This window comes from Chelon labrosus (assembly GCF_963514085.1).
Source record: "Chelon labrosus genome assembly, chromosome: 1".
In the NCBI taxonomy this organism is placed as follows: domain Eukaryota; kingdom Metazoa; phylum Chordata; class Actinopteri; order Mugiliformes; family Mugilidae; genus Chelon; species Chelon labrosus.
The window spans coordinates 5,447,463-5,462,294 of NC_140337.1; the positions used below are offsets into that span (position 1 = coordinate 5,447,463).

Consider the following 14,832-nt stretch of genomic DNA (forward strand, 5'->3'; position numbering starts at 1 on the left):
GGAAATGTTAATTATAATCTCAGCACGGGCACCATTTTACAACGCTGTCATCTCTTCACATTTGTATCCTAAATATGGCATCTGGGGTGGCGGGTAGCTGACAGTTTAGAGACATTTTTTTTTTTTTTCGAAGGTTGGGGGGGGGGGGGGGGGGAGGAAGGGGAAGAAAGTTTTCGCACCAGATGAAGTGTGATAAAAGTGACGATGGGGGTGAGGAGACGGCAGCCTAAATAGTGGTGGCGAGGCACCCCGGAAGCACATGGCAAGCACGGGGAACAAAGTGCGCATATTTGGATGCGGGGTTCCCAACGTGAGGCTGGGTGAGCGATCAGAGTCCCTTGGGAGGCTTCCAAAAGGTCGCCAGCAAAAGTGGCAGCAGCGGGAAAGCACTCCGTTTGGAAATAAATAAATAAATAAATCAAACCTAACCTGAGTATTTAGGTCTAGTAAATGCGAACAATGAAAAGTGAATCTTATGATGCGCATTTTTGTAGTGTACCCACTTCTTTCAGTTGCCAGTTGCTAAGTTGTAGCAGGTGCACATCCCTAATCCGTGTACCAGCCTCAACGCAATTTGCATAAATAAATGTCTGTATCATCCTGATAGTCCTGTTTTGGTTAGAATGCAGTTTGGGAGCACTCACCTATTTAGAAAGGTTTCATTTTATGCTACATTTCTGTGGATTGTTGTCCTAGGCCCACAAAGTGTACTTTATTGCCTCTGATCAATCACGGCATCGTGTTTTGGGGTTATAAATTCATCTACCATGAGCATTATATTTCAAGGAACATCCCTTGAACCACTGACTGTATAAAAACATGAACAAACCTAACGTCCTAACGTCACCCACAGATTTCCTGAAGCAGTTTTGAAGCTCAGTGTGGTGTCTCCGGCTGTTGCCATCTTGGCAATGCCTGACTCCACCTGACTAAGTCAAAAATAGACAAAGAGGTTGAGAGCCGAGGGGAGCAGGTGATGCCTAGGCAGACAGCCACCCTCCTGTGCAGGCACCCACCTGTCACTCAAAGTGGCCACGCCCTTAATTATCCATAACTTTAACTCTTTAATACATGTTGGATATTTTAACATGCAGGTCTATGGGGACTCTCATTTGATCATTAGTAGAGTTTTTGCCTCGTCCACAGCTATTTTTCAGCCCCAGAAGTTGCAGCTTGACTTGAACTTAAGGATAAAGTATTTAAATCGTAGGGGTCAAAGGTCAACATTTGGATGCGGGGTTCCCAACGTGAGGCTGGGTGAGCAATAGGAGTCCCCTGGGAGCTTTCCAAGGGGTTTGGCAGCAAAAGTAGCAGCAGTTAGAAAGTATATCAGTTTGAATAAATCTAATCTATCCTGTCAAAACTAAAAATATTCAGGCCGGAGTAAATGAATTAAAAGTGAATCCGTCTTTTTCACGTCCTCCTCCTCCTGGACGATAACTCGGGACTCCTGTCCCTCTGGTAGTCCGCCACACACTCATTGGTTTTCGCTGACATTGAGCTCGTCTTTGCACCATGTGACAAAGCTCTCTATTAGTTCCCCTCAGTAAAATTAGTCTCTAAGTGGAGACAGCATGTTTTTCACTGCAATTTTTTCCCTCGGATCACGCAGTACAAACTTGCACTTTGCCAAAAGATACACTTTTTATTGAGTGCCTTTAGAGTCTTAACTACATTTTTTTATATGAGTCTGGACAGACATAGATGTGCAGAGGCATACAACCACTAGTTGGTTGTTCTATATCCTGCTGCCACGGATCTGCCTCTCAGAGTCTCTAATTAGCTCTCAAATTGTATGTGTTATGTATTGCATGTTTTCCTCTTACAGAATAAGAACGTTATACGATTATAATAAGGTTTGCTTGCGAAAAATACATTGAATTAAATCAGCGAAGGTGTCAATCATCTCGTCACAAAACAATAACACAACTAACCAGTGTCAAGTGAGGTTTTTGGGGATAATTACCCCAACTATGAGGTAATGAAACCACATTAACAATAACTATCTGAAGCAAAAACTGATGAGGTGCGACGAATGATACTTGGATTGCAATAACAACAGACAAAGAGGTATTACAGTTTTTTCATTGTTCGATTTTTGTTTATCGAGACCATGGCAAATGATCTGTTTATTGACACTCAGGTTGTGTTCTAGCATCACTTGAACAGTGAGTTTGATGCTGGTGACTGAAAGTTTACTTAAAGTCCCCTTAAAGGGGAAATACTGTTTTTTGTAACCTGGACCTTATTTCTGGCGTAAAATATGGTCATTTACTCACCCATATAACTTTTGTGTAATTCGTATTCCTTTGGGAGATATTTAGATCTACGTATATCCACGTAGTGGGAGTGGCTGGGGCACCGAAACGCAGTCTCTAAATAACGCATTATCACCCGCTTGTTTACCTGTAATTTGCTACTGCTATGGTTCGGTAAACAAGCCGACCGCCGCAGGCGCGCGTGGCGCTCAGAGACGACATCATCCAGGTCAGAAGACATCATCCGGGGTCTGTAGGTCAATCTACAGACCCCGGATGATGATAACAGCTGACTCCGGACTCAACAGGGAATAGCAGTAGCGCATCATAACAAAATATTGGTGAAATGAACGAGTTTTTCGGCAGATAATGCGTTATTTAGAGGCTGCGTTTCGGTGCCCCAGCCATTTCCACTATATGTATATATACATATAGTATATATACGTATGATATATATATATGTATATATATATATATATATATGATCTAATTATCTCCTGAAGGAATACGAATTACACAAAAGTTATATGGGTGAGTAAACGATCATATTTTATGCCAGAAATAAGGTCCAGGTTGTAAAAAACAGTAGTTCCTCTTTAAAGTTGTGTTTTTATGTGGTATTTCTTTCACCGGGCCCATACTTAACATGTTCTCCAGTATCTCGTAAAACATTCTCTCAAAAACTCTCTCAAAGATATTTTTAAAAGTTCACAATTTCCTGGAAAGACTCATCTTGCACAAGGGGGCGTGTTCTAAATTTACATCCAATGAGATAGTTTCTCAGATTTTCCCGTCCCTGCCGGCACGACCAGTCAGAGCAGACCAGGTGGCCTCCGTTGTCTTCTCTTTTTACAGGAAGCATGTAAATATGTGGAACGAACAGAGCTCCATTAGCCGTTTCATGGGGGCTTTAAACATACTATGAATGCTAACTGTCTGAAGTAGCGGTGGAAAAAAGATTCGGGATCCGGCTCATTGAATCGGCCACCAAAGAAGACTCAAGAATCATGAATCTAGACGTCTATTGAACCGGCTCAGTTGAGTCCTACCACATTTGATTGGTATATACTTGACAACGAGCAAGCAGCGCCACCTGCACTCAGCCAGCAGGGATTGATGAGTAGCGAATCTGTAGCAGATTCGCTACTCATGAGTCCGATCCGCCACTCATGAGTCCGCTGTGGATCCGCCACTCATGAGTCCGATCCGTCACTCATGAATCTGCTGCGGATCCGCTACTCATGAGTGCCTGCTTAACCGAGAGCAGGGACTCAACAGCCATTCACTCGGTCGGCAGAGAAACGAAACCTAACGTTGTAAGTGAATTAGCCTCTGCATCCACTCCACATACATTTTAGACCATAAGAAAATAAAATATTCTTTCGTAGTAGTGACCCTGTCCTCATTCTTTTTTTTTTTTTTTTTTTGCACAGCTTAATTTTGAGCTTTAGGTTTAGGCTTATGTAAGATACTTGATATGATTTTCAGTGGCTATGTATCACAACTGATAAATGGCAATAACAGGTAACTGTAATAATCCTTTATTAGGTGTTTATATGCTTTATTATGTCTCGAGTGAATGTACTGGAAACACTTTCTTTCGCATTCGGGCCATTTTGGGTCAAGTGACTCAAGTGACTCAAGTGACTTGCAGAACCCGGCTCATGTCAGTGAGTGACTCAGACTGATCCGAATCCCTCAAAAGATCCGGGTTTTACACTACTAGTCTGAAGAAATCCAAAAGAAGCCAACAGTCACAGAACTCCGACATATTGTTGCCTTGTAGAGTTCCGTGGCTAAAGAAGTTTGTACATCCTTACTTGGAGTAATGGTTTTCTACTGCCTAAGTCTAATACCTTCTCTCATGTACCGACTTTATTTAAAATCCAAGATTCAAGATGTTTGTTGCCATATGCGCAGTAAAAACACAGCTTTAGTTGAGACCATACAACGAGATCGTTACTTTACAATTGTCCCTTATAAACACATTAGTGTTCAGCCTGACGTTTGTTGACTTTCAGCTAAAATGATTGTTTTTGTCAGTGGAGTCTGGCGGTTTGAGGAGAACACAGAGTAGAGCGCTGCAGTCCCCCCTTCGGAAAAGGCTCTCTGACTTCAAGTTAAAGAGACGATAATATTCTAAATATAGCGTGCACTGATGTTGATTGTTTTTTTGTTTTTTTTGTTTTTTTTAGTTGGGCCTGCTTTAGCTGACTAAAATACAACATGCTGCCTACCCTCTTGTTGTGTACTGTGTGGAGGGTGGTGCTCCAAACTGGGGATATGTCGACTCATGCGACCCCACTTCAGAGAAATCAACTTATCCTTTTACATTTCAGTACATATGGAGGAGTGAAAACTATACATGTTGGACCTTATACACAAGGGTGCAACAGTGAGGGAAGATGTTTTCCTCTCTGGTTTCAGGATCTTTAAACAAGCCCAGTGTCTGGTTTAATAGGAATCCAGTTAGATGTATGTCCCAGACACCATTAATTTTGATTTGGGACACTGCCTGAATTGTAAGTTTATATCCTATTATCTTCGCCCTGGAATATAAGTCATTCTAACATGCCAGCACTTTTTTTTACTCAAATATTTTCAATAGTTCTCTGCCCTCAGCTTTGTCCGCTCTCCCCCCCCCCCCGCATCGGCATTTTAAGGTCTCAAACGCTGAGTTCGACACAGACTTCCTGCAGTTCGCGCTGGTATTCAGTGCTCTGATTAAGTGGCTCGCCCAAGCGCGTGCAGTACAGTTTAAGGGCAAACGGCAACGACAGAAAAAGCAAGAAAGTCAGATCTGCAGTACGTGGGCCAGGGAGCGTGTGGAGTGGCGAAGCCCACGCGCCTCATCCACCATCAAACGGGGATACAAAATGATTCACACCAACAAAAAAGTCAGCCTGCGAACCAATGAGAACGCAAATCTTTGCCTTTTATTTATCCTTTCCCGTTTCTTTGATCCCCTTCAACGGGGCTTCAGTGTAAACAGCATTTAGCTGTGACCTCTGCCTCCGTGTGTTCGCTTTCCTCCACGACATATAGTAGAAATCAGGTAATTATACTGTTTCTCAGCCACAGGCCTTGGTTGTAACATTTAGACGGGATGTGGCTCGCACGCTGCGTGAAGGTAAATGTTGGCTGGGATATTCAAATGTCTTTGCTGACGCAGAACATATCTCCTGGATCAGCCATTGTAAGCCTGCCATTGTGTATCTGAGAGTGACTGACTAAGTCTGTGGCATATGTGCAGCGCATGCTTGTCTCAGTGTGTGCACGCAGTAAATCAGTGTGTGTACCAGAGAGTGCACGTTTTGCACGTCAGCAGGTTATATGTGTGAACACAAGTGCATGTATGTATGTATGCATGCTCTGGCTGCTCATGTCCCTACAACTGTATTGTGTGTGTGTGTGTGTGTGTCTGTAGGCCGCGCGCGCGCGCGTGTGTGTGTGTGTGTGTGTGTGTGTGTGCGCGCGTCCCTCTTCCTGTCTTCCTGTTTGTGTTTGTGTGCATGCGTTTTGCTACATATGTGTACGTGTTTGCGGCTGCCACAATGGCATCATCACCCGCCCCTGACGCTTTGATTGTTTTCTCCGCCGCAGCAGAAATGCACCAATTAATATGCAGAGAGTGAGTGAGACGGAGATGCGCGCACACACACACACACACACACACACAAACACACAAAAAACAAAACAAAAAAAAAAAAAAAACAGCCGTGAGGGAGGGAGACGAGGAGGGAGGTGCGATGGAGGGAGAGGAGTGAAGGGTGGAGGGGGGGCAGAAGAGATGGCACAGAGAGAGAGGGGAAGAATAGGGGGAGATGAAATGAAAGATGAGGAAAGTCTGTGTGTGTGAGAGAGAGAGAGAGATGGAGCGAAAGTGGGGGGAGAGAGACGGAGTGAGATACGGGGCGAGGGTGGAGGGGATGAAATCTGATAGATGTTTGGAGTAAAAACAAGAGACGGGGAGAAAGAAAAGAGTGAGGGATGAGGCAGAGGTGAGGAGGAGAAGGAGCAGGAGGAGGGGATCAATATGTACATATTCAGTGAGATATGGTGGGAAATCAATTGAAAGGAGGAGGGGAGGAGGAATTGATTCGGGGGGTGGAGGTGGGAGACGGAGAGGAGGGAGGGGGGTCACAAGGAAGGAGGGAGGTGTTGGAGGAGTGGGAGGCGGAGGAGGAGTGCAGAGGTGGAGTGATATGTGGCTACGGCTGCTGTCCTTTTTGTCGCAGTGTCAGGGTATTGATACTGTAATACACACACACCCCCCTATCACCCCTCACCCCCCCATCACAATGCTGCCGTGACAACGGCTGTCGCGGCGACGCCTACTGGCACAATGCAGCCACAATACTGAGGGCACTGAAGCATCACACACACACACACACACACACACAAGCTTGGAAAGAGCAGAGCAGGCCAGAGAGAGAGAGAGAGAGAAAAGGGAAGGAAGGAAAAAAAAGGGGGAGGAGAGATATAAGGAGGGAGAGGTGGAGATTAAGAGGGAGGGAGGAAGATGGATGGATAGAGAAGGGGGGAGAGAAAAGGGATGGTGATGGTGATGGTGATGGAGATGGGGGGGGGGGGGGGGTTTGATGGAGAGACAGGAGCAAGGGAGGGATGGAAGGACCGACGGGAGGGAGGGAGGTGGAGGAGAGATACGGTGGGATAATGTTACATGTGTAAAATGCCGGAGGGTGTGTGCCCATAGAAACATGTTTAATGGCTTTTATGATTGCGGGGAAGGTTGCGCGAGGTGTGAGTGATGTATGCAGCGCATGTGTGCAAACAACAACATGTGTGGAAGTGAATCCACCTCAGACGCGAACGTCCCCGCGCGTTCTCATGTGTACATTCCGTGTCTAGACGGCGCGGGGGTTAGCATGTGGGCGACCGCTCTGTTGGAATTTGGGGATAAATCACTTATTGGCTATGTCATTTTTTTTTTTTTTTTTAGTATTAATTTGTAAGAAGACCAGTGATGTGTAATCCACTGTCCTGAAAGGAAAAAAATAAACAAAACCTGGTTATAATTTTCATACGTTTCTCTCCTTATCTAGCGGCGCTTTTAAATGTTTCACTTAACTTGCAAAGTGGGGGGGGAAAAAAAAACAACAAAAGAAACACTTAATCCGTCTGGTTATCTGAGAAATAAAGATGTGTGCTTTTGATTTGAGATTCTAGGGTTGAGAAAGAAAAAGAAAAAAAGAAGATGTGAGAATTTTTGTGAATCATTTTCACAATAAGCTACGCGGGAGCCCGTAAAGCGGGTATAACGGCCCGCGTGCAGTTTAAACCGTCAGTGTCAAACTTGCATTCGCCGGATAGAGGAAAGGAACTAATAATAATAACAGCAAATTAAAAAAAAATAGAATAATAATAATACACAGTGCCTGCTCTGACCTCGCTTTTTGCCAAAATGTCTGGCATATTACTGTATCTCCCCCCAACATGCGCTCTCATTTACAAAAGGAACGCTTGGCTGGCTGCCTATAAGTCAGTTTATCCGCGTGAGATGACCAACGTCCCTCTTTCTCTCTTCTTTCCCCCCTCTCTCCCTCTCTCCCTCTATCTCATACAGTGTGTGTGTATGATCTATAGTTCCCTGCCTCCCTCCCTCATTCTCTCCATCATCACCCCCCTCTCCTCCTCCCTTCTTCCTCCCTCCCTCCCTCCCTCACCCTAACCCTTCTTAATATGATGTAAAAAGCTAATCGCATGCAAATGTCTGTTGTCCCGGTAACCGGGCCTGAAAAATCCCTTTGATGTTTCCCCCGACTCATTCTCTTCACGTTCTCTTTGTTCGCCACAGTCTCGCTGCTTTGTCAACATCCCCCCTTTTACCCCGCTCGCTCTCTCTCCTTCATCCATTCTGCGGCTCTCTCGGCCCTCTCTTGGTTCTCTACATTAGAAAAGGGGAAAAAAAAAAAAAAAAAAAAAAAGTTCTAACTCTACTTTGTGTCTCCCTCTTTCTATAAGCCCCCCTTGCTATTCTTCCTCGATTTTTTTCTCTCTCCTCTCTCCCCCTCGTGCTCCTGCTCTCCCCTTGACTGTGCCTCTCTGTCTGTCTGCCCCTTCGCCCTCGCTCATTTCCCATCATTCCCACCTACTGTCTCCTGTCCTTCTCCTCTGTCGCTCCCTTTCTCTCTCTCGCCTCAGTTCTGCCCCCTTCCTGTTGCCTCCCCCCTTCTTCACCCACCCTTTATCTCTCATTCCTCTCTCTATGTCCCCTCGCATGCACAGATGGACACACACTCTCGAACTGCCCTCCCTCCTTTTGAGAGAATTTGATCCCTGGAACTATTTGATATGGCGCTGCACTGTAGTTATCTAATCAGTCTGGGTTTTTTTTTTTGGTTTTTTTTTTTGTGCGAGGCAGCAGCTCAGCTGGCTTTCAGAGAAGAGACCCCACACTCATTACTGCAAGTTTAGGGGTTACAAGGTTGCAGGCCTCATTTAGAGGTCAGACCCGCTGCAAGGTTCAGGCATCAATAATCCCCTCTGTGAGCGTTGGAATCCAGTTTTAATTCAACACAAGATAAGTAAAAAATACAATTATCAAGTAAGCATAACATGCAACATTCCACATCGCTTCCAAAAAATGTAAACATCAGGCAGAGTGTCATACAAAAAAAAAGAGCGAGAGAAAAGTTTATATACACTAATACTGCCTGGAAACGGCGTACAAGAAGTGAGAGACTCTGCATATGACAATCTATAACCGCAGTAAGAATGAAAGATGGTGTTCATTACATTGCTCCCAATATAACGCAATGTACCAAACAGCTAAAGGCTATGGAGTGTACAGACTTCTCTGAGCCAACAAATTACATATCGATTCGGAAAACGGCTCAATAGCCATTTGCAATTTTTGAATTTGGATGCAGATGCGAAAACGTGCCAAATCTGATAACGGCGACAAATGTAGCTGCAGAGCCGAGCCGGCCTTCCCGCAGGTACCTGCCGCTTTTCATATTGTACCTTAAGCATGGTACCGTCTGATACGCATGCCGACCAATCAAACTGGTGAGTGCATGTTGATTGGTTTTACCGACTGTATTCTTGCTGTCATCAAGTATGAACTGCATCCTTGTGTGAGGCATTGAAAGCTTTTTTGGGGGGGCTGCACCATGTTGTAAAATGACATATTCTGCATCTTTTTTGGTTTCCTTATAATTCATTTCAAGTTGTGCGAGTCTGAATAGAGCTCAACAGTGTAATATTTCTATTAAAGGACCCACTAGTGAGTCAGGCAAACTCCTCAAAGTTATTTTTCCCTTGTTCCTGTAGTTTAGAGATATGCCATCCTAAAGGAAAAGGTTGACATTTTGAGGGATATGCTTATTCTTTTTAGATAAGAACATTGTTCCTCATATCTGTATGGTAAATACTAATGCTATCATCAAACGGACGTCAGGAGCTTGTGGCTGCGGCATGGGAAGTCGTGAAAATAAAAATTCTTTGGGTCCGAGCCATGCAAAGCCCGCTGCTAAGGACCTGTTGCCGCCTAGAAGCCATCGAGGCTAACACTTTTAGCAAGCTAACGACCAGGTTATTCCATGTAGCAAATGCAAAAGTTAATAAAAAGGATAAAAAAATTTCCCTCGACATGCTGTAAAATACGAAGAGAACCATGTGACAAAATTATAACATAATTCACGTCATACATACATAATTTTCTCGTGAACACGGTAAAACAACCCCATTCAAAGGTAATATAAGCTGCAGCTAGCTTACTTTAGCACAAAAACTGGAAGCAGTGCCAAACAGCTCAGTCTAAAGTTAAACAATTTGTATTAACAATGTAATATTTGTTGGTTTAGTGTCTAAAGTGTTAATGTAAAAAGAACACACGGTTGTTGTTGTTCTTGCAAACAAGCTAGTTTCCTTTGATTCCAGTGTTTCTGCTAAGCTAAGCTAACCTCTCTGACCGTAGTTTTAATGTACAGGCATGAAAAGTCCCAAATTTTGTACGGGCAAAGACGGTAACAATAGCCTCAGTGATGAAATGTCTCGTCTCAGCCATGATTGAGCCAACAGCAGATAATGTCAATGTTAACAGAGAAACTGTGAAATGTTTGACTGGATTAAACTGTTAACTGACTAGTTTTATATGAGTCAAAATAAACGGCTCTTGGTGTATTTGGCCCTTTTCCAGTCTTAATGCTAAGCTAAGCTAAGCTAAGCAGCTGCTTTCTCTGACTTCATATTTACCGTACAGACATTATTAAATTAAAGTTTAAGAATCCGATGTCAAACAACTTTCAAACTCTAAAGCTAAAGATTAATTTGGGGACATTCTAGGAAAACCTCTTGCTTTAAGCAACAAGCTAAGAGTCGAGATGTGATTAAATTACTCTTAAAAAAAAAATAATCAGATGCAGTCCATGTCCTCTGGCCGCAGGAACAAAACCGGTAAAACCACAACGCAGCACAATGAACAGATGCACCTTTTTCCATTTTATGGAGCTCCTAATCAGGAAGTCTTAGACTAAATGTAACAATATCTCTTTGTACACAAATAATCATTGCACAGACACCCATTATACCTTTGGCATATAGAATATGGCATCTATTATTAAAAGATATAGCATAATATTCAGAAATTCATTGTCAGTACACTGAAAAACATTTTTAAGGCACCAAGGTTGATATAAGTTACACTTTCTAAAAGACTAAATACATATTTGCCGTTAAATCATTGCCACTGTTAATAAAAACAATACCATTAGCTTAAAGAAACACGTTAACAGAATGGATAGCAGTCACTTGTGATTCATTCCCGTTCTTCATCAAGGCAATGCTTACTGTATGTGTTCAGATGTAACCTTGCCTGTCGTTCATTTAGCCACTGTACCAGCCTCTAAACCGGACACAGTGAGTGTGTGAGCATGTGAATGTGAACAGTGCTCCACTGTCTTATAACAATACGAGTGACTGCATGTTTTGAGGGACATTGTGTTTGTGTGTGTGTGTGTGTGTGTGTGTGTGTGCATGCTCACACCACCCTAATTTACATAGATGCAATCACACCTTGCCTATGCCACGCATTTTTACGCAGGCAGCGAGGAGAGAAGGAGAAAAAAAAAAGCCTACAGTACTCCATTCAGCGTTATGAAAATGACAAAGTACATAATACATTCTAATTCTGCAATCCTACGGTGGATTTAAGCCCTGCATATTACTTCCTGTTTATTATCAGATGCTGAAGCATGTGATGCGTACAGTCAGCCAGCCAGGCAGTCAGTGGTTCAGACCAAGTGGTTTGGCCTAGTGGGGAGCCGTGGGGCAGACAATGGCCGCACTGTGTGGCTGAAGTGCCTTTGGTGTCAATGACTCTGCCAGCAACTGAGACTGGCAGATCCAAAATGGCGGAGCGCAAAGAGCCCTGCTGGTGCTTGTCATGGTTTAGAACAGGGCAGTTTTTGATCCTTTTTGGATGCGGCTTTTTCTTTGAGGGGGTCATATCGGAGCTGGGGGGGTTTTAAAACGAGTGTAAGCAGTTCTGGCCATGCTCCGCCTAATCCGAAGGCATTTTATTTATTTTAAGAAGGTGAAAGGGACCAGGGGGAAAGGGGAAGGAGAGCAAGCATGTGGGAGAGGTTCAAATAGAGTTGGAGGGCCTCTCTTTTGTCGCCTTGCCCCTCGAAGTCCAGTTCGGCTCACCCGGAGGTGAAATAGAGATGTTTGAAGCTTCATAAAGTCCCATGTCCAGTTTCTGCTTTTAAAAAGTTACAGAAAGAGAAGAAGAAACCAAAAGAAAATATTATTAGAATTCGTTCATCTTTACACAAATCCCCAGAACTACATGGGAATTCCTTTGTTAGGAAAAAAAAGCAAGGAATCAGTAAAGAGTGCAGCGTCACATGTATGTAAAGAGAGCAACAAGAGAGAGAACTAAAAACATGAAAGAGACGAGCAATAAAGAGAGCAAACTTACTCTAATTGAGATGGCAGTCACACTGCTGTAGAGGGAGACTGGCTCTGAGGGGGATGAAACAGTCACATTTTACATTCTGTGCTTAAGTGTGCACTTGCACCAAAGCGCGCGCGTGCATGTGCGCGGGCGGCGACCCTCCCTCTGTTGTTGAATATGTGCATATCGCTGTCTGCGTGTTTGCCCTATCTGTTTGGGCTGCGTGTGTCCGTCTGTCTGTCAATCTGTTCCCAGCGCAGTCTGTTTGCCAATCTGTCATATTCTGTTTGCTAGATAAGGAGATTGAGAGAATGTGTGTGTGTGTGTGTGTGTGTTGGTAGGTGTTTGTATATGTGTGCGCACAGAGCAAATTCATTTAAACTCCACCTCGGAGATGGCAGACTGGCATTGCTGTTTGCTTACAGCTAGACACACGCACTGTGTCATTCTGCAAACACATAGAGATGCTTCCACTGTTTGAAGGATGCCATTTTTACATAAATCAAGCCAGTGAAACTGTATTAGTTTCATCCTTAATCACAGACATACGTATGTTACGTTTTCCTCAAAACAGTACCAAGGAATCTCATGGACTGAATCAGTCATTTGTGAAGTCCTGGTTGCGTCAAAAAAATAAATAAATCTTCTTTTATAAACGGCATTTTTGATATTTTTTAAGAAAAGGCAAAAATACAATTTAATGGGAACGTAATCAAATCCAAATTACGAATTAGGCAAATTACCGCTAACAGACGAGCGATTGACTAATCTTAAGCATCTGGGGTCTAAAGACGCTGATATGATTGCATCTCCTCCAGTCGAGTGCAGATGAGAACCTCTGGCTTTGTCTCGCCTTCTGTCTTTCTTGTCACTTCTGTAGCTACTGACATCAAATGAAAGACCATTCTAACAGCAGTAGTAGAACGATGAAAGTAATCGTGAGCAACTCATGGTCAGCGCCTTGAAATCCCCTTACTCTGTCTTGTTAGTCTACTCCTTCTCTTAGCTCATTTGCAGATTAGTGACTCAGACGGCTGCCTGTTCAACACTAACAACCTTTCAAGAAGCCTAAATCTGTAGGTGTACTACTGAGTCTAATGACAAAGATGTTCTTCTAGGTTGTAGCAGTTTCAAGGCTTGTCTTTGACTGAGTTCAGCATAGCAAACTATGCACTAATGGTTCCTGGGCTGTCAAAAAGTTCTACCAGGTACTTTTTGGGATGTGCAGCAAAGTTCCTAAAACCATATTTCCACCCAAATTACCCAAAACTTTTAGTCCCTGGAACTTTTTTTGAAGGTTCCTTCAGACAACTCGTTGTCTGCATTTCCACCGCGGTCCAAAGACCTGTAGATTCTGCTGATTATTCCACTGATGATATTTTTCATTTCTGCACACTACAACCTGCCCCACTCCACGAATAGAAAACGCTACAAGAACCAAAAGTTCTCCGTGGAGTGATGGACAGGCATCAGTGTGACGGTAATGTGCTTTACTGCTTTGCTAATAGGGTCAATGAGTCACACTGGAAAAGAGATGAGCAGTATTACCAAAGCAGATTCAAAACTCCCAAAGTGCCACACTTAAGGTAAGCAAACAGACTTTACGAACTTGAGATAAAATAGTGTGACCACTCGACCAATCAGAAGTTCTCCTTGCTGCAAGACCCACCACAAAAGTTCCTGGGCTTTTGAAATCTACTGCCCTCTGAGTTCAGACTACACGGTGTATTAAAATGATTTCCCCAGAACTTAAGTTAGACCCTGGTGTCTGCGTTGGAAACACACTGATGGTTCCTAGCCCCTGGGGAAAGTACTTGCGGTGGAAATGCGGTTTTAGTTCCTAAAACGCTTCTTGGAACACCAATGAAAGAGAAGCCCTAGTTCCAGCGGAAAAGAAAAAACTATTTCTCACTTGACATCCATATTTAACCGTGGCGAAGGGCTCGGTATATTCTCCGAACAGAAACTGCTTTCATTCACTTTTGAGACCGCTAGTTTGTGTGCTACATGTGTTCATGTGAACCCACCTGCGAGTAGCTTGTTGACCCAGAGCTTCTCCTGGGGTCCCTCCCTGACGCCGGGGATCCCCCTTCCTTCTGACTGCCGACAGAGGAGGAGTCTGAGCAGCTACTGTGGACTGAGAAAGACAAGAGCGTGGGGTTATAGGTTAACGGATAGCTAAATATAGCATATCTAGACACTCTTAGAATGTGTACTTTGCTCTCTCTTCATCACATTCCAGCAGGATTTGCACTGATTGTTTGCCATTTATATGATCTTTATGCACTTCTATAGCTTAAAAGTGGCTGTGTCATAATGTTTTCCTGAAATGTAAAATGGATGGGACTAGGCACTAGGCATGGGAGAGACAAAGAGAGAAAGAGGAGTCAGACTGAGAAGGCATTTTTTTTTTTTTCTTCCTGTTCAATGGATTTCTAACACCATGTTCTGTCCCAGAGGACAATTCATGCATTGAAATCCTGAGCCGCCGCACTCAATGAGACACCTGGTGAGCAGTATGTGCATTACACCGAGCAATGAATGGGAAATCACTTTGGCTCTAGGGCAACAACGGCCTTTGGAGACTGACTGGTGGGTCTGGAATCTGAAGAATTACACTGTAGATTAGGTGTCTGTGTTTAAATGTTTCAT

General features: G+C 43.7%; 1 protein-coding gene across 2 annotated transcripts in view; it reads right to left on the reverse strand.

Annotated features, from left to right (window-relative positions):
• Positions 1–11,887: 11,887 nt before the first annotated feature.
• Positions 11,888–14,832, reverse strand: part of arhgef40 (Rho guanine nucleotide exchange factor (GEF) 40) — a 39,204-nt gene continuing 36,259 nt past the window's right edge. For both annotated transcript variants that reach the window (XM_084551572.1, XM_084551571.1), the window contains 3 exons: positions 14,208–14,317; positions 12,205–12,248; positions 11,888–11,982 (listed from right to left, as the gene is read on the reverse strand). In XM_084551572.1, the coding sequence (XP_084407698.1) occupies positions 12,222–12,248; positions 14,208–14,317 (137 nt within the window). In that variant the 3' untranslated portion in view covers positions 11,888–11,982; positions 12,205–12,221. The remainder of the gene's footprint in view (positions 11,983–12,204; positions 12,249–14,207; positions 14,318–14,832) is intronic.